The sequence below is a fragment of the Falco naumanni genome, chromosome 4 (assembly GCF_017639655.2).
Source record: "Falco naumanni isolate bFalNau1 chromosome 4, bFalNau1.pat, whole genome shotgun sequence".
NCBI classification, from domain to species: domain Eukaryota; kingdom Metazoa; phylum Chordata; class Aves; order Falconiformes; family Falconidae; genus Falco; species Falco naumanni.
In genome coordinates, this window is record NC_054057.1 from 28,368,255 (window position 1) to 28,386,775 (window position 18,521).

The following is an 18,521-nucleotide window of genomic DNA, read 5'->3' on the forward strand; positions in this document are numbered from 1 at the left end:
GTGACATAAGCACAGCATCCACTGTCAGTTGCACCCACAGCATCCTGCTCTGGGCTCTCGATTACACTTGCTTTTCTCTATGGCCAAAGAGAAAAAGAGACTGAGACTTGCAGAATGATCTTGGCTGGAAGGAGCCCCTGGATGTCACCCAATCCAAACCCCACTCAGTCACACCAGGGCCATGCCAAGCCCTGACTGTCCCCATGGATGGGAGTCCAGCAGCCTCCCAAGACCCCTGCTGCATCGTTTGACCACCCTCACAGCAAGAGCTTCTTCTTAGTATCTACTCAGAGTTTCCTGCATTGCCTTTTGCTGTGTCACTGCACATCTCCCAAAAGAGCGTGCCTCCAGCTCCTCTACATCCTCCCATCAGAAAGCTGTAGGCAGCAATAACACCCCACTTTATCCTCTTTTCTGGAGGTCGGACAAACACAGTCCCCTAAGTCTCTCCTCGTTCATCTGCTCCAGTCCCCTGACCACCTTTGTGGTTCTCCACCAGACTCGCTCCTACATTTAATTTATTCCTCGCACCTGGGCACACAAAACTGGACACAGCACTGCAGGTGTAGCCAGGTCCTGTTGGCTACACTCTTGGTCACACAGTCCGGGGCACAGTTGGCCATCTTTGTCAGAACACGCTGTGGCCTGAGGTTCAGCTTGTCCACCAGCATCTGCAGGGCACTTTCTGACATTCCAGCCAGGCAGTCTCCAACGTGTACTGGTGCACAGGGTTATTCCACCCTGGACAAGGGACTCTATGTTTGCCTTTGCTGAACTTCATGATGTTCAAGCCTGCTGTTTCTCCAGCCTGCCCAGGCCCCTCTGCTGTACAGACCACTGCCCCTAGTTTGATTTCATCCACAGACTTGCTGAAGCTGCACTCCATCCTGTTATCCAGGTGGTTAATAAAGACATTAGACAGTACGGAAGATGAGTGCAATACTTGCCCTTTTGCAGTCACCAGGAACATCCACTGATCACCGAGTGGCTTCACAGTGACATCAGCCAAGTCCCTCAGCACCCTTGGGTGTACCTTGTCTGGTGCCAGGGGCTGCTGTAGGTTCAGTTAGCTCCAGAGCTGTGTCACTTTCTTCCTCTACTGCGGATAATGCTACCGTCCCACAGACTCTGCAGACTCGGAAACCCGGGAGGTCTGAAGACAGACCTTACTACTGAAAGCTGCAGCAAAAAAAGGCATCAATTTCCCTCTAATTCCCTCTAATTTCCCTCACCCCAGCCCCACTGAGCAGCAGGCTCATATTTTCTCAGCCTTTTTTTTTTTTTTTTCTGTGGCCAATGTACCTATGGCTTGTTTCAGATCCAGCTGAGCTTTGACTTTCCCAGCTCTGTCCCTGCAAGCTTAGTCACTGTTTCTCTGTGTGCCTCCTGGACCGTCAGTCCCTCCCAGCTCGTACACTTCCCTTTTGTGGTTGAGCTCAGTGAGGACACCCCTGCCGATCCACGCCGGCTTTCTGCCACGCTTGGCTCTGCCTGCAGTGGGGTGCCTGTGCTCTGGGGAGGTCATCCCTGTAGGTGAACCTCAGCCCCTCTGCCCCACAGGGCAGTATCCCATAGGACCTTACCAAACAGAGCCATCAAAAAGCCATAACACTGCTCCTCTGAAGTGTACGGTTGTAATTCTTTAAAATTCAGATTCATAAAGGGCTCCAGTGTGACTCAGGACCAGGTTAGCAGAGGTTTAGAAGCAGTCAGGTGGAGAGCAGCTTACTTTAAGTTTAGAAATATTCAAGGTTACCAGGGTGCTAAACTGTTAATATTTGCCTATGCCTTTCATGGGATTAGGAGTGGGAGTCACACAGCAGATTCCCCTGAACAGTCATCTCGTTTCTAAGAACTGCTTTTTTTTTTTTTTTTTTTTTTTCCCCTGGTTTGCTGCTGACCTCTGCTCCAAGGAACAGAGAAGGTGGGGGAGCCGACTACCTTCTTCCACTGCCGTGAACAAAGAACATATCTCAGCAGATGCTCAGGTTGCTGAACATCAACATTTTTGCCTCTCCTTTGAAAAAACTTTCCTAGTTTCATCTGAGGAAGAACTTCTAACCTCTCCGAAAGTCACATTTAAGAACGGCAAGATGATTTCAACCTAAGAACAAAACCTGTTACTATGCAACCTGCTGCTATAGCAACTAGCCATTCAGCCCAGGTCAAGGTTTTGCAGGCTAATACGGCATCCGCACAGAGAGCGAGCTACTAAATGTACGTTACAGAACCTTTGCTTGTGTACGTAGCCAAGAGAAAAATCGCTATGTCTGCATCCCTGATGCAGCTTTTTATGACCCTCATTTTGCTCACACAACAAAGCCTGCAGCTGCTCAGGGAGAAAATTAAATCAGATGTTTTTAGGAACATGAACCAGGTAAGAGCAGAACAGAGAATACTCATCTGAGAGTCTGGATGAATAGATGAAATTTTATTCCTTATTTAAAACCTTTACATGACGATAACAGCTACAGTTTTCTTTCAAGTACAAAAACGACAAAGGCAGAAGCCCAAACCATAAACTGCCATGCCTGTCTTCCATGCCTTTTTCTTAAAATTGGTGACCTTGGTTAAAGCTTTGACAAAAAGATTTCAGGGGCATTTTCAAGGGTGCTGAACTTTGGCTCCTGTCATACTGGAAAAATTGTACAGCAAGTGATACAGCAGTACATCAGTCACTGTCCAAAAGCTCCCTTTCGCTACCCTTTCCTAACCAGCTGTACGAAATCAAAGGGACTGGTGAGATTAGAAAGGGATGTCCTTCGTGCTCACAGACTGCGACTGAGGAGTGCCGCCCACCACCCAGTAGCAGGGCCACAGGCAGCCCTGCCAGCCCCACCAAGGGTCCCCTCTGCACGAGGGCGGGGGGCAAGCGGCTGCCGATGGGTGCCAGAGCTTTTCCCCACTGACAGCCAGCACAAGTGGCTCCTCTCATTCAGAGAGACAAGCCCTGCATGACACAGAGGCAGAGCCAAGAAAGGCATCTAGCTGAAAAGGATCATTTATCCTACACTGATGTATCATTGTCCGTCACCCCTCTGCCCTCTGTTGAGTTTTCTGTGCTTCTGCTGCTTATTTCCTCCGTTGGCTATATCTAGGCTCCCCCGTAGCAGAAAAAGGTGCTACATACCCAAGTATGTTTGCAAAACTTAGCAGTAAACCAGGAATATTTAACAGAAAAACGTGCAAAGGGATCAGTCACCCCGTGAATGTGTTCCTCCCCAGTGCAATCACAGTGGGACTTCAGCCCCTACATCTCAAAACCACTGACGCTAACCTTTGTTTTGTGCAACATCGCTGAGGCCGTGCAAAGCCAGTGCAGGGGCAAGTAAAAGGCAGAACTGAAGAATTACCTCCCCTTCAAGAAAATTTTTCACAGCATACCTATAGACATTACAGGATTAAGATGGGTACCTTCTCATGATATATAGAGAATTTTAGTAAGCCTTGTGCATTCTCCCTGCAGTTTTCAAAGCCTCGCTCCTGTTAGCCAGGGAACGAAAAACCCATCTACACAAAGTAGATAAGCAGGCACTTCATTGCAGCGCTGGGTGCTCAGTGGAATCTCCACATACCAAGCACACGTATCGATTTCACCGTTACATTTATACACAAAAATTACAAGGTAGTACACTCCCAGTTACAATGATTGGTTAGTAATTTGCAAATAATTATAATATCTGCTGTGCCATCCTCTTTGGTTACTACGCTTACACAGAGGAAGTGTCTTCACCTGGGCAAGAGTCTGCCTGACCTGTGGGTGTGTTTTTTAGCATTATAATGAAGGTAGTTCACTTCAGGACAGCTAAAAAGTAAGTTTTGTTGCCAAGGTGGACAACTAGATATCTGCCTTGCCAAGCTGTCCAACAATTCATCCTATACACAATAGAACCTAGATGCTCTGGTTATGGTCTAGGATTAAAGACCAAGGTTAACATGGTCCAGAGACTAGGGACTTCTAAATACCACAGCTTAAGAGACAAGCAACACAGCAACCCATACATCATTGGTTAATAAAGCGTTAACATAATACTAGCCTAGAGGCTAGCTTCTTAAGATCAGGATGCTCCTATAGTTAACTTGTTTCACAAACAAACACAAAACATATAAAGATTCAGTAAAACTTTAAGACAACCTGCAACATTCCCACAGGTATCAAATAAAAAATCAAAATATTTTGCAATTAATGTCACCTGCAACAGCATAACACTGATGGGAGACTTTCCTGAAGCACTCCCAGCCTGGTCTTTTTAAGTTAAGTGTGCTACTTCAAGTGACTACCATTTTACTGCCACACTTAAGAGTAGCACAAACCTTGCAGGCGAGTACTTAATCTGAAACTGCTGCTGTCAAGGTTAGTTTGCTTTTGCATACTCAACAGTTGAACCATTTCATTCCCACAGTAATTTTTCAGCAATTTTCACGGTCTCCAGCACACCCTTCTATACTTGTCAGATCTTTGCTTACATTACATCTATAACTCTACCAAACCTGAGTGCTGATAGATGTTGTCATTGCCGCCCCACCGCTTACAAATATCAATATAATCCCCACCGACGTGGCAGACACCTCCCACTACTCTTCGTGAAGAGTAAAGAGGGGACTCATATAGCCAGGTGCCAGCAACTGGGGAGACTGGGACTCAGTGGGAGCTACTAGACAGGCTGAGTGTCTGAGCCTGCCTGTTGCAGGGATCCACCTTGTACATATGTACTTATAGATAAAGATATCTTCTCATTAGCAGACCTTCATTCTCCTCAGCCAGAAAGGGAAGCAGGATGAGGCTGCTGGTGCTGTCTGTGTTTCTGAGAGCGCTCTTGTCTGTGATCTGTGTGGCTGGCCACCTACACGTGCATATACATGTGGGCTCTGTGTGCGTGGCTGACTGGGAATAAGTTTTCAGCCTCAATACTGGCTGGAGCAGGGGCCATGGAGCTGCACAGCCTTGCCCCTTTCATGCTGTTGGATTCAGCCTGATATTTTCCCCTAAAACAAGCCAGGCTGGACTGAGGAAGTTTTCCAGAGTTCCCTTTGACCAGACTTGTGGATTAGACATCACAGAAAATGTTTTCTCTGTTATGGCAGGAAAGCCCTGAGATGAGGGCTGCAGTATCTTCCTCAACAGAAGTTTGTAGGGCAATACTGGACAGGCAGCAGCAGTCACTGTAAAATCACAAGCTGAAAACGTGAGGTTCCTTCCAGCCCTACATCCCAGATTTCAAATACCCGGGGACCCAGCAGATGCTGGACTTGGGGTGTCGGTACCTACTACAGCCTGTGCCATCAAATCTTACTCTCATTGTCTGCTCTTAGCAAGACACATCTGCCTGGAGCAGAGAAAGCACAAGCTGAACAGTGTGGCTTTTGTTAGTGCTGTTTTTTTAAAAGGGAAGAACTGCACAAGTGCTCCAATTTAGCAGCCTACTCAAAGGCATTGACATCCATTGTTCTGAAGGAAACCACTTAGGCATTTAAACCTCTGTATGTGCTGAAGAAGTACCTTCGGGAAGTAGACCCAACACATCCTAACTCAAGGCAGAACGTGAAGAAAAAGGAAAACCAGAAATGAAGGCAAAGAAAATAATTGTTCAAATGCTAACAGGCTGGAACAAGAGTTTGTGTTTTTGTTCTGCCTTTGCTGCAACCTAGACATAAAAGTAAAGTTCTTCTGCAAGAAAGAGACAGTCAGGAAGGCAACCCCCAACACTCATTGTTACTTCTCTTTAAAACATTAATTGAACACGCAATGAGAGTCAGAATTTTTTCTCAAAAACCTGCCAAGACCATTTACAGTCTTCACATTTCAGAGGAAAACAACAGCACCTACAAGCTGTAAAGCAACAATGTACATTTTCCTTGAGAGCTGTTTGTTATGGTCTTAGGAATCAACCCCCTCCAGCACCTTTCCATCTCTCACACCCATCTCTCTGGCTACCATGACCCAGGCCACTGTCTCTGGGCAGGCACCCAGGCTCTGGTAAGCAGCTTATAACCTCAGGGCACCGACTCTCGCAGAGGTCTGCCGGCAAAAAACAGTCTCTCATCCTGACTGGCACCACTGTACCTTGGAAACAGCCAGAGCAGGCTTTTCTTCCTGGCTTTTAAATGCCATTTGAACAATACGCTTGCATCATTTTACATTTATATGCAGGCTTTCTGATTAAATTCTGGTTTTCCAGCTGGCTGCCAAAGCTAAGTTGATGTAGTTATATTGAGATATGGCCAGATGCTGTGTTACAGCTGCCAAACAAGCACCTTTACTCTATACAATGGATGGTTAATAATAAATGACAGCACTTGTAACAGATATGCTGTCTCCAGCATTAATACCTGAGCAGAAAGAAAAAGTTCTATTAAAACACACTTCTGCAACCTAATTCTGCTAACTCCAGAGTGCACAGCAGTCCCAACTGCTGCCACAGTAAGGCTGCTCTCCACAACCTGCAACTCCACACTTGCAGCAAAAACATTTCACAAAAGTAATATAAAACCAGGAGAGGTACTGGAAGAATTTGAAGATCTGGTTTTAATACATGACCTATTCCACCCTGTGGAGGTCTGAATCAGAAGTGCTGTTACATAGCGCATGGGCACGAATCACCATTTTGTCCTGTTTTCTGCCTGTAGTCACCTTTTGTGGTTCAGATTTGGTTGCTAATCTGAAGAGGAAAAACAAAGGCAAATAACACTTTCAAGATGAAGTCCCAGAAATGCATAGAGAAGTCGTCCTCAGACAGGCTCATTTTGTTTGAAACTCCGAGAGCCAAATTACATTTGGATGTACCTACACTGCTAAGGCTGAAACTACCCAAGAAAGAACTGAGCCTGCTTTGGGCACCGGAAAAAAAATCAAGAGGAAGACATGATGGGCTCCACTTTTTACTTTATAAAAGTTTCCCCTTAAAAAAAACCCCAAACTCTTACTTCTAATGTTAAGTTTCCAGGAACTACTGTGGAGTAAATTACAGAGAGCCTTGTGAAACTTCTGGTGCGTAAGCAAACAATCCCACGTATCTGCAGCCTCATCACAGCTATTCTTTAACCAAAAAGCTACTTTTATGTGGCTAATAAGTATATGAGCAAAGCAAAGAGCGCCACAAGAAGTCCCAAAAATTTATTTCAGGCTTTAATGTGCTAAAATAATTTTTGAAAGTGCATTTGTCCATGGTGGTAGAAGAAAGGCATTTTAACAAGCGACTGTCAATTACTTTGGTGTAAAGTCCAATTTTAGATGAGCACTCAGGAGAATGAGCCATGGTAGGGAGCCATCAGCAATTCGCAGATCTTAATTTTCCATGGGATCAAACAATATTATTGCTACAGTACCCATCTGTGTCTGAGCACAGGCTGGAGAAAGTAACCCTGAGTAGAGCTAGAAATGGTACTAACCCAATGCGGGGCTGTCACCGAAATCGGGAATATGAAACTCCTTAACACCGATGCAGCATTAAGAAGCAGACATGCTTTATTGCAGTGCTGGATGCACGGGGGATCGTTCCACCTAACGTGCAGGGCTTCCTTCTCTCAGGTAGCTCTTTTTATGCAGTGCATGTATACATATTCCATAAATTTCCTTGAAAAAACATACATAATAATGAGATTCCCCAATTCTAATTATACTATACGCCCTTCTCCTCACACATGCCCAGATGTCCAGAGTGGGGGGATCTTCAGTGGTCTCGGGGTTCTGCAAACCCGCCCACTTCTCTATTCAGTTGGCTGGAGTTCTCCTCTGTAGTCCCCATACATCGTCTTAAACCAGGTTAGCTCAGTCTCTTTCCTGGCCTGAAATCGCTGGCCTTGGGCCAGTTCCCCTTCATCCTCCAGGGCTACCTCTTTGTTAGAGCCTGAATTTATTGCTTACCAGTACACAAAGACTAGTTTCAAACAATCAAGGTATACTAACTGCTCGAACCTAGGATGCATGACTACTTCTTAAGATTAAATCGTAACCCTTCTGTAACAGGGGGAAGGCACAAAACACATCCTCCACCACTTTTTTTGACTTAACGCCCACGTAAACTCCAAAGCTATCACAGAGTTGAACTCTGCCAGGTCCCTGTGGACTACGAACCATGTCCCCTGGCTTCCCTGCAGAACAATAAAGCCTCCGGAATAAAAGTCTCTGCATGGCTAAGCATTTGAACAGTAACTACTGACACTCTGCTTAAACACTTATTTCATACAAAGACGTTGCTGACTCTTACACTTCTTAAAACTGAGAGCTTATCATGTTCCACTAAAAAACATTAGGAGGACTACTCACCCATACCTGCACGTTTGGGGCAGCTTTACTCTGAGCTAATCACAAAACGTGCAGCTGACAGGGCAGGGAGCTGAGACATACCAAATAATCTCAGCGCATCCCCTTCCGTCCCTTACACCGCTCATTTTGTTTTCGCTGTGTCACCTACCAAGAGAAGACGCTTCTCCACCTCACTTGAGAGGTTCACAACTGCTTTGCAGGTAAACTCTAATGCCAGGAGAGGCTTCCAAGCCTTTGCTGTAATACAAATGAAAGTGGTGATGGACAGTTACAGAAAAGTCATGTGGAGTATTTTCTCAGTTACTACATCTGCCCCTGAATTTGCCTACCAGTTACTGCAATCCTTTCTACAAGCACTTTGTTCTTCAGAAAGCCTAATGAAAGTAGAGCTGGGCTGAGCAGGTGCAGGAAAGTTGTATTTCCAGGCTGCATTCTTACTTTCTCCCAGAAGTTTTTGGGGTGACCTAAAGCAAATCACATCCCTTTCCCTGTCAGTTCTCTCAATTCTAGAACAGGGGAAATCTCTCTTTTCCATAAAGCACTCTCACACCTACTGATGATAAGTGCGGTGTAAGAAGTAGGTATTACTACAACCTCTGTTCTTTGCTGTAGGAAATCCACACAGATCAGACATCTAGAAAAGATGGCTAATACTAAGGTTTGTACTGAAATATCTACATAAAACAATGCCATATAATGTGCAACACAAAAATACATTTTTTCTTTCCTTTCTCTTGCTATTAATCTGAAACCTGAACCCTACAAGGAATTATAGGCATGCTCAGCTTTAATCACAAGTAATCCCATCGATATCCATGAGAACTCTCCTACAAGTACATCAAAGAAACAAGAGCTTTTGCTGTTTACTGTAACATTAGTAGGCACACAAACAAAACACATATCCAGCCACAAGTACGTTCTTTTAATATCTTTACAGACCCAAGCCAACAGATGATACCTATCTTCCGGTCCACTAAAGGTCACTGCATCCCAGATCTGTAACAGGCTGACCTATTTTGAGAATTCCTCAAACAAAAAAACCACTCCTGCTACAGGCTGTGGTCACCATAAAGATATTGCTTACCACGGATGATGAAATCCTCTGCCTCCACTTTAGCATGACAGAAACTCGTAACACCAGAGGCCTGCCCCGTATCCTCTTCAGAGCAAACAATATACACAAAAATTGTAGCTGGCTGGACAAGCGTAGGGGTTTTTAGCCACTTTTCTCTTCCCCTACCCCAGCAAACATGTTTTCACCCTTCTAAAATAAATTGAGAGTGATAGAATGTTTGGGGATTTTTTTTTTAATAACTAGACTGAGACAACTTGGGAAGCAGATAAAGTTTTATGTAATGTTGTAATCTTAAAATGATGCATGCAATGGCTAACACCTCTGCCATTTTGTCAGTCTATCACTCCTCAGTAAGGCCTGAAAAATACAATGGATGCTCTCCATTCCCATTAAATCCTGAAAATCTACCAATGTCAGCAATTGCTTGAGAGTAGGGTGGGAGGAGTGGGGGAAGCTCTTGAATAGAGATTAACAATTGAGGTTATTCGAATCCTGCCTAATTTCAGAGCTCAGCATTTTTCATGTTACTGGGCATCGCAACACTCAAGGATCGTACAGGCCAGCCACTAGCCTGCTCTCTCATGAAGAGTTAGCTGCAATTCAATGTGATTTAGCAGTCAGGTAGTCCTGACATGCCACTCATCTGCTTAAATTGTCCCAAGAAATGAAAAACACCCTTACCAAAATACCAGCCACTAGAGCGGGCGTTTGGTATCCTACTTAAATCATACTGATAAGAAGGTTTATTAAAAATATACATTAAAAAGGTTACAGGAATGCTGTAACAGCGTATTTCCCACAGTGCTTCATCTGCACATTAGGTCCTATGCAAAGTTTTAGGAAGAACCACACTTTCTTTGTGTATAACTGGACACAATGCAAAAGCAAACTCCATGTCTCCCCTTCCAATTCCTAGGTCTACCCACATCAAACCCTGAGATTTCTACACACAGAGATGTAGTTTGACACGCCAAATTACCCACAAGTTTTGATTTGTACAGTCAGACAGCTCCGAGCATGCCTAAATCTGAACCTTTAAGTGTGCCTACCTAGAGCCTGACACACTCAGGCTCACGCTTGGGCTTGACAAACAAGCAAAAGAATAACCTACAAAACAGTTCCTACTTACAACTCTCTGCCTCTTTACAGATCTGCTATCACCAGATTTATTGTTCCAAGAAGTCTCCAAAAGCACCTAAAAAAACTGCCACCAAGTTGGGTCCAACAGCTGCAAACAAAGCAGAAGATCCTACCTGGCTCAAGCCACTCCAACAACCACTTACAATTAAAACATCTAAAGAGAAATTAATATATATTGCAACTCTTGTACATGGATGTGTAATGAATACAAAACTCATTAAAAATGATAAACTGACTTGATGATTGGGTCCACACAGTGACATTAGCTGAAGGAGGATACAGGATGGATTGTGCCAGTATATTAGGGGCACACTACATACTTCATTAGATCTTGTTGGTTTGGGACCGGTGAAGCTACTGGCAGCACCTACAAAACTCACGACCCTCTCCAAGAATCTATGTAAAAATAATTGGTGGATAGGCTTAAAAAACACCAAAACACTTTGCTCCTCACTGTCTTCAAAGATGCAGAGCTGGAAGGTTTTACTGAAGCTGACTGCCTGCTCAAAGTATTTTAGATGCACAATCTATTCAGAACCAGCATGGCCATGTAATTGGGATAAAAAAACTCAGTTCCACTTTCTTCATTTCTCTGCCAAATGAATGTGCTTAATATGGACCAAGATTTTATTTATAACAACTGTGGCTGAACAAATGGATAATATCCCATCAAAGGCAGGATCGCCACAACCACCTAACTTTGCAGTATCTAAAACAGCTACTGCAAAGGTTCAGGAGCAGGCAATACTCAGGCCACTGGAAGAGGGAAATATACCTTATGAAAGAGGTAGAAAAAGAACTGGCTGGGGGAAACAGGAGATTTCCAAGAGGGAATACTTTTGTTTGAAAGATAATACAGACATTTCTCTCTCTTACTCAGTTTTTACTAGAATGTACCCCCTTCATTTTTTCTGTAATATTTTGGTTAAGTGATTTAACAGTTACAAAAGAAGAGCTTTGTCCTCATCTCAAGTTCATGTCCTTAGCTGCACCACTCCTTTAAATGGCCAAACAGGTCACTGAGTCCTGAAGAGTGGCTGTACTGAACCACCACCATCCTATGCTACCAACGGTAACAAAAAAAGTAATTTTAAAATGTAACAGCAATTCTGCTCGTTACTTTACGCAGTCTTGCAGCTTTTTAAAGTGTCAGTCTAAATCCGTTCTTCTCTCCTTACCTTCTGCTACCATAACTCAACAAAGCATTTTGAGGTTCTGGGAAAGAAGCTCACTCTCTAAGATTAATTTATGTTATTTAAGCCATCCACATGTCAGGAATGACTGTGGCCTCTCCACAAAATGGGTTTCAGACAAATCACCTCTTTATTTATCATTAGAAATGGAAAACACAAGGCATCCTATAGTAATATTATAAACACAAACACTACGCATGGGCACCTAAGTTGTCACTGTTTTACAGATGTCTGCCTTACATATTGGACAATACATCTGTTCTTCCCCCCTGTGGTCAGACTTGTGTACATAAGGGTAGCAATAAGGCCTCAGCAGCTCAGAACACGTAAATGACAACGGTCTGCAGTGATCAGTTCGCCGAGTCCACTTGGATCCATCGGCTTTGTTTAGGATTACACTGAGTCAGAGAAATCCTGTAACACGTGTAACAGTGTGGTCAAAGAATGGCTTGTGATCGAGACTTCCAGGCCACAAGACATTAGGACTACACTTGCTTTCAGGCTGGATGGTTTTTCCTCCTGGAATTGGATTTTAGTTCTGTGGGCTAGAATAGGAAAGTTTATTCCAGCTTGGCATATAAGCAAAAATAAAGTCATGTAGATGCTGGAAATTTAAAATAATAACAATGAGCACCCTGTAAAGGAATGTACTTTGAACTTCTTATTGTTAGAATGACAGAATAGTTTGGGTTGGAAGGAACTTAAAGATCACCTAGTCCAACCCTGCTGCCATGGATGTGATGTTTCCCTTTTCCCAGTCACTGGGGACTTCAACTGATTGCCATGACTCTTAAAAGGAGAGTGACTTGGCAACTGCATCAGTTCTCCCTGCTTGTGACAATTCTCTTAATGAAAAAGGCCACCTCAGCCAGTAGGCAGTCTGAGATCCCAAAAGCAAAAGATGAAGAGTTGAAGCCGCATTTGTCATTTAACCAAAAAAAAATCTCCAGTATTATCAGCACCTTCATGCTTCCTTAGGAGCTGATAACTTAAAGGCACCTAGGATAAAAATTATTTCCCCTCCTGTGTTTTAAGAAGAGGAACATTTTGTTTCTGGTATTACAGGCCATCTGATGGTGCGAAGTTAGTGGCCAACTGACAGGGATGGTAGTATGCTGCAGTGGGCCAGCAGTTTTTCTGAAAAGGTGCTCTCTCAACCCAAGTATATGAATGCAAGAAAACCACTGACCATGCATTTGAGGAAAAAAGGGCCTAATGCACTTCCCTGGTGCAAAATCATACCTTCTTCAGAGCCAGCAGGGAATAAAGACTGTGTTCTCCATCTCTGCCCTCTTGAGAAAGCAGCATCCTTTCTGGTGGAGTTTAACAGAAAAACTGGGCTCAGAGCAGCCAGAGAATTAACATTGCCACATTCCCTGATTGGACAGCAAGAGGAGAAAGGATGTGAAGCTCTTCTCTCCCCTAGAACAGAGGGCCAGCTGCTATCCCACCACTGTAAGCCCTGTTTTATGATCATATAAGATGGATATTTTCCTAGTTCTCTTGCAGTGTTTTCATTGTATCTATACCCAAATATTTATTACTAGATCAGGCTGGTTGTCACCAGGACCTATCCAGGAAGGACTGGGTTAGAAACACCTGTCAGAATACTATTATTTTTAAATGGTAAGAAGAGTCAGGCAAATGACCTGCTCATTTTGAAGATTTATTCAACAGCCCTGAGTCTTAAGGTCTCCTTACAGATGGCAGACAGTAAGAACAGACAGTATGTCTTACCTTCATAAATACAGGGCTAAATTCAAGGATAGCTATTCCACTTCACTATGCAAGTAAGTAAATGTAAAAGAGATTTCAAAAATCAAAATTTTGCTCAGCTGCTGCCATTTGAGAAGCTTACAAAGTTCAAAGGAAAAATACATTTCCTAGTAGCAACTGGTACTGGTTATTCTGACTTCTGGATGATGAATCTGTTGCTAACAGGTATAGCATTCTAGGTTACTCAGGCTGCAAATTCAAGTACACCATACTTACGAAAAAAACTGAGCTATTCTCTTACACTGGACACCAAGAATGAAAGCAGAGGAAGCCCATGGTCACTTCCAATGCCAGAAGTGTACCACTCTGGTCTATACCCTCATCACTTAACAGTGAATCGTCACTAGTCCAGAATTCATCTTTATCCTTTACTGCTGGTTCTTCACAGACCTTTGTCACTAGAGAATCATAGGTTTAGAACAAGACAGCAGTCAGGAGTTAATTTGCCTTCTCCATCCAAATTTTATTAATCTGATTTAATGGGGACAAAAATAATTTAAAAAAAATTAAAAAAAAAAACTCAGTCCTTCATATTTGTATCTGTCACCAAGATTAAGCACAGGGAGATCTATACAAACACGCTGATCCCACTTCCAGCTGCACACAACTCTGCTATGCCTGAGAAAAATTAGAAGATTACTCTGAAGACAAGTATGAGCAAGCCACCAAGGTCTCTAAATGCATCACCAAATAACAGACCAACCAGTCTTACATCGCTAATCTGTGTCAGAGCCTGCACAAGACAGTAAACGCTGACGAAGAGCTGTTTGCCCTAGCAACAGAGAGGTTCACAAAGCTTTACAGCTTCTAGCATAGCTAAAAAACATCCATGGCGTTTCAACTAGAATGACTGTGGTCTCAACTCTTCCCCTCACATTCTGTACCACTTTTTATTTAGGGATTATCTAATAATTCCATATTCTTTCTGGCAGCTTTTCTCTCCTCTCATTCACAGAACAAAGGTAATGACAATACAATCAAGATCCCTTCCTGCCTACACACTTCATTAAGAGGGAAAGCGTTACACAGCAACATTACTTGAGCCATGAGAACGCCTTGCTTTATTAGCCAGTGTAGTGCAGCCTTTCATTCAGCATTTAAGACAGTTACTGTAACAGGAACACTAGTTTCCCCAAACAATGTCTTTCTAACTGGTTTATAATACTATACTAAGAAGAAAGAGGGAGGGGGAAAAAAAAAAGGATAAACTTCTTTTATGCTAATTGTTGAACTCCCCTTGAAGTGGTGGATTGCACTCATCTGGAATAACAGGATTAGCAAATGCATTTCCCAGTCAGGTGTGTTTTCTGCAATGCTTTCTAATTAGCATAGCAGAGCTCTGCCTAGGTTGCAAACATTAGTTTAGTGAACACTTGAGTTCAGTTAAACAAAAAGCCAAAGCTCTTTTTGCTTAATAGAGAAGAAACAGGTCAAATGCATATTTGTATTTTTATTACAGCTGCACTTACTTTATAAAGTTTCAAGATGTAAGCCCAACATTTTGGCCTTATGTGCATATGAACACTTTCCAGGGTTCAAGGCTAGCTCCAGAGGACAAGAACAGGCCCCCAGCAATTGTTCTACTAAGTTACAACAGGGTGTGTATACATTCATGGGTGGTTTTTTTTAACTACAGGATTAAGCTGTTAAGTGCCTTGGCTTTCCCTGTTTTTCAACCCTAAGCCCCATTCCCACCGCTCTCACGGAAGTAACCTTTCTGACGCCTTGCTTAATATAGTGCAGTACAAACATAATGTAAGTTCTTTTTACTTTGCTGAGCACTACCTGCAAGTTTCAAAAAGACCTCTGGTTGCCTGAAAATTAAAGGTGAAGAGTTACGCCAGTCCCACCTTATGTCGCTACTGCTGTATCGGTGTCAAACACAGGAACTCCCTTCCTGGGGAGTTATTCTCCCACTGCAAATGCTGCTTTATCATAGCTATCCAAGCTCTTTCTGTAAAGTTTCCCCACTTCTTTCCAGCTTTGGTTTGTTTTTATTTCCTGTTGCCTGACTGCTGCTTACCTAGCCCAGGATGGCAGCACAAACAGAGAGCTTCACCAGACCACGCCAGCAGCAATGGAAAACACCCACTGCAGCTTCCTACAACAAATCTGCACAATATACAGTGCAGTAGCCTCTCTACAAGCCATATGGAACTGAGGTGACTTTAGGGTCATCATTAAAAAGCAAAAATGCCGATGTGCATTCCACTCCTGCATCTTACTGAAGTCCTGATGCCAAAGTGTAAGATGGGAAGTGATTCCCATTTTAATTTGAAAACTGGTCAGTTAGCCTTTGGTGGGAGAAACATGATCCTTATGTTCTCAAATACGGTACAGAATCCGTGTGTAAAATACACTTGTTTTGACAGGGACGGTCAATTTTTAGTGCAGAGATCAAAGCGGCCCTTTTCTTACCTTTTTCTCACCTGCTCAGCTTAGTTTCTGAAGTCTGTGGATACAGCAGATATTCTTGATTTAAAAAGAAGTTTGGCCCTTTGACATTTAAAATGAAGTCTCTCAGAGCTGAATGTGGTGGTCTTTGGGGTTTTTTTTGGGGGGCAGTGAGGAATGGGTGTTGAAACATGCAATTAGCACAACAATTTGGAAAGTAAGGAGGACACTAAAAATTAAAAGGTGAAAATTACACAGATTGAGTCTCCTTTTTAACAAAACAGGCACTGTCATTCCTGTAAGGATAACACAAGCCATACTTCACTGACTCAAACTCCAGCTGCTCACAAACAGTAATTGTTTAAAGAAAACTGTGAGGTTGGTATTACAAAAAAAGTTTGTTGACCATGTGCGTGTAAACTCAGGAAGACAAGTTCAGAATCATCAGCCCTCCAGCATAAGGGAGGTTCCCTGATCCAACAGTAAGAATCATATCAGTATTTTACCATCAATTATCAAATATCCAAGTTGGGTGCACTGCTTGCAACAATAGTTTTTAGTACAACTAACTAAGGCTTTCTTAAGGTGCTGAAAATAATTTATAATATTTACCTATTGCTCTTTATTTTGTGAAGTTTAAACTCCAAGTTGGATTTATATTATTGAAACAGATTTGTCTTTATTTTTGCATTTATCGATACAAATGACAGAAAGATGCTCAAACACTATGTTAGTGATTTTTGACAGGGTGTCATTCTGTGTTCACATCTGTAACCAGAGAACCAACAGCAGAATGACTGTCCTCATTCCAGGAAAATTAACTTGGCAAACCAATGCAGAGTTTGATAAAAATGATTCACACAAAATAAGTTCAATAAACTGTTGCCCTAATTAACACCAGCTTGGGTTTTTTGAACAAGCTCCAACACAGAACTTCAGCATGGTGCCAGGAGAGTTATATAAAGGCTGAGCTTTTTTCTGTGTGTAGATGGAGCCTTTATGCATGTTTGTTTGGTTATTTGTAAGATAGAGACTGGTGATAGCAAAGACTAGAGCATAAAGTGATTACTACTAAAAGCATCCATGTATTTTACACATGGATTCTGTACTGTATTTGAGAACATAAGAATCATCTTTCTCCCACCAAAGGCTATCTGTAATATGCCCCACCATGTTCCTTTACAAAAGGAAAAAGTCTTATCTCCATTTTACACACAGGTAAACTGAGGTACCACAAGGTTAATGGTCTGCTGTTTCAGAAGGGGATGTCAAACACCTGCAGTAAACATGGATTTTTAACAGGATTTGGACGAAGCTCAGCACTTCTAAAAACAAGCCAGAAGGCACTTTGTAGGAAAGGTTTTAAGTGACCTCTCACATTCACACAGTGCTCTAGCCACCCAGTGATGCTACTTGGCTACTTCCACATCATTTACAAGCTAATGCTCTGCTTCACTGCACCTTGCACATTCTTCCAAACAGCTTTTCTCTTTTTTCTTTCCCTCGGTTCCCTCCCTCCCCGAGGGCTGGCCTGTTCTGTTCTCTTTAGTGTGGCGGGTGTCTTTGGAGCAGCTAGGGCAACGCGGCTTGCAGGGCTCCCCCACTCCTTCACAACCGAGGGGAAAGGCTGGTGGCAAGCCATCTGTGGAAGGGCAGAGGGAGGGTCAGAAGGCGAAAGCGGTGCTTCCAAATCCAAATTACAGTTAGCACGGATTAAGTAATAGTCACTAACCTCTTCAGCTCACAGAGGAGAAACGTGATCCTGATTAATTCTCCTCTGCTCCCTGCAGCTCCTTCTCGTACAGCACTCTGCGGCTCTAGCGTATCACCGTACCGCTCGTACTGCTGCTATCACTGCAGCAACACCCCCTCGGCCGGGAAACCCAATAAGGGCTCTATAGGGGCGGGCTATAGCCAGAAGCAGCTGCAGGAAGGCTGGTACAGGCGCCGAGCCTGGGAGAGTTCGTCTACAAACCACCAAAGAAGCTGCACGTGGCTAGCAAGGGGCTGACGCCCCCCGGGGGACCTGTGCGAGACCCCAGTTAAGCCCATGCAGCGGTCACCCCAGCCAAGCACTACCCAGAGCCCAGTCATGCAATGGCTTACAGGCACTGGTACATCAGCAGTGCTGATGTCTGCCCAGCTGTATCCGTGGGGTTTACATTGCAGGCTGAGGCCATGCTCAGGAAATCGGGAGTTTCAGCAGTGGCAAGCAGAAAAGAAATCGTTCTGTGCCTGGCTTTGCCCAGGGAGGCAGTATACAGAAAGCTGCTGGAACTGCCCAAGCCAGCTGTTACACAAACTCTTATTCAAGACTGTTTGTCTCCCTTCCTACTGGGGTTGCTTCCTGGCCCACAATATACTGTGCTTAAGCACTAGCTTTGTTCCTTGGAAAGCCACTTTTTATGCAGATCCTACTCCCAGCCTCTTTACTCGCTGTTTCTTATCTGCATGAAACAGGACTTTCAGCTGCTTCATTCAGGACTTGGAAGATAAAAGCCTGGGAGGGTGCAGCTAATTTCACCAAGGCCACTGGTTCCTGCAAAAAAAAAGTGTACGAATCGAGGACAGTCTGAATTTCACATATCATTCCATACCATACTGATGGTGGGCATTCACAGACTATGATAGCATCTAAAACTGTTACACTGGGACCTCAGATACAAAGGATTGAATT

The 18,521-nt window shown here is 43.5% G+C and overlaps 1 protein-coding gene across 6 annotated transcripts in view; it reads right to left on the reverse strand.

Annotated features, from left to right (window-relative positions):
• The window catches only part of BLVRA (biliverdin reductase A), a 32,788-nt gene extending 15,079 nt beyond the window's left edge, over positions 1-17,709 (reverse strand). The window contains exons 1-2 of one of the 6 annotated variants that reach the window (XM_040589382.1): positions 17,577-17,709; positions 17,306-17,486 (exon numbers count right to left, since the gene is read on the reverse strand). In XM_040589382.1, coding sequence (XP_040445316.1) covers positions 17,306-17,314 — 9 coding nt within the window. In that variant the 5' untranslated portion in view covers positions 17,315-17,486; positions 17,577-17,709. Of the gene's footprint in view, positions 1-4,491; positions 4,531-4,554; positions 4,947-8,414; positions 8,504-11,928; positions 12,290-17,305; positions 17,487-17,576 lie in introns of those variants that run through there. The other 5 variants (XM_040589384.1, XM_040589383.1, XM_040589386.1 and 2 more) reach the window with 5 other exon arrangements.
• Between the last annotated feature and the right edge of the window lie 812 nt (positions 17,710-18,521).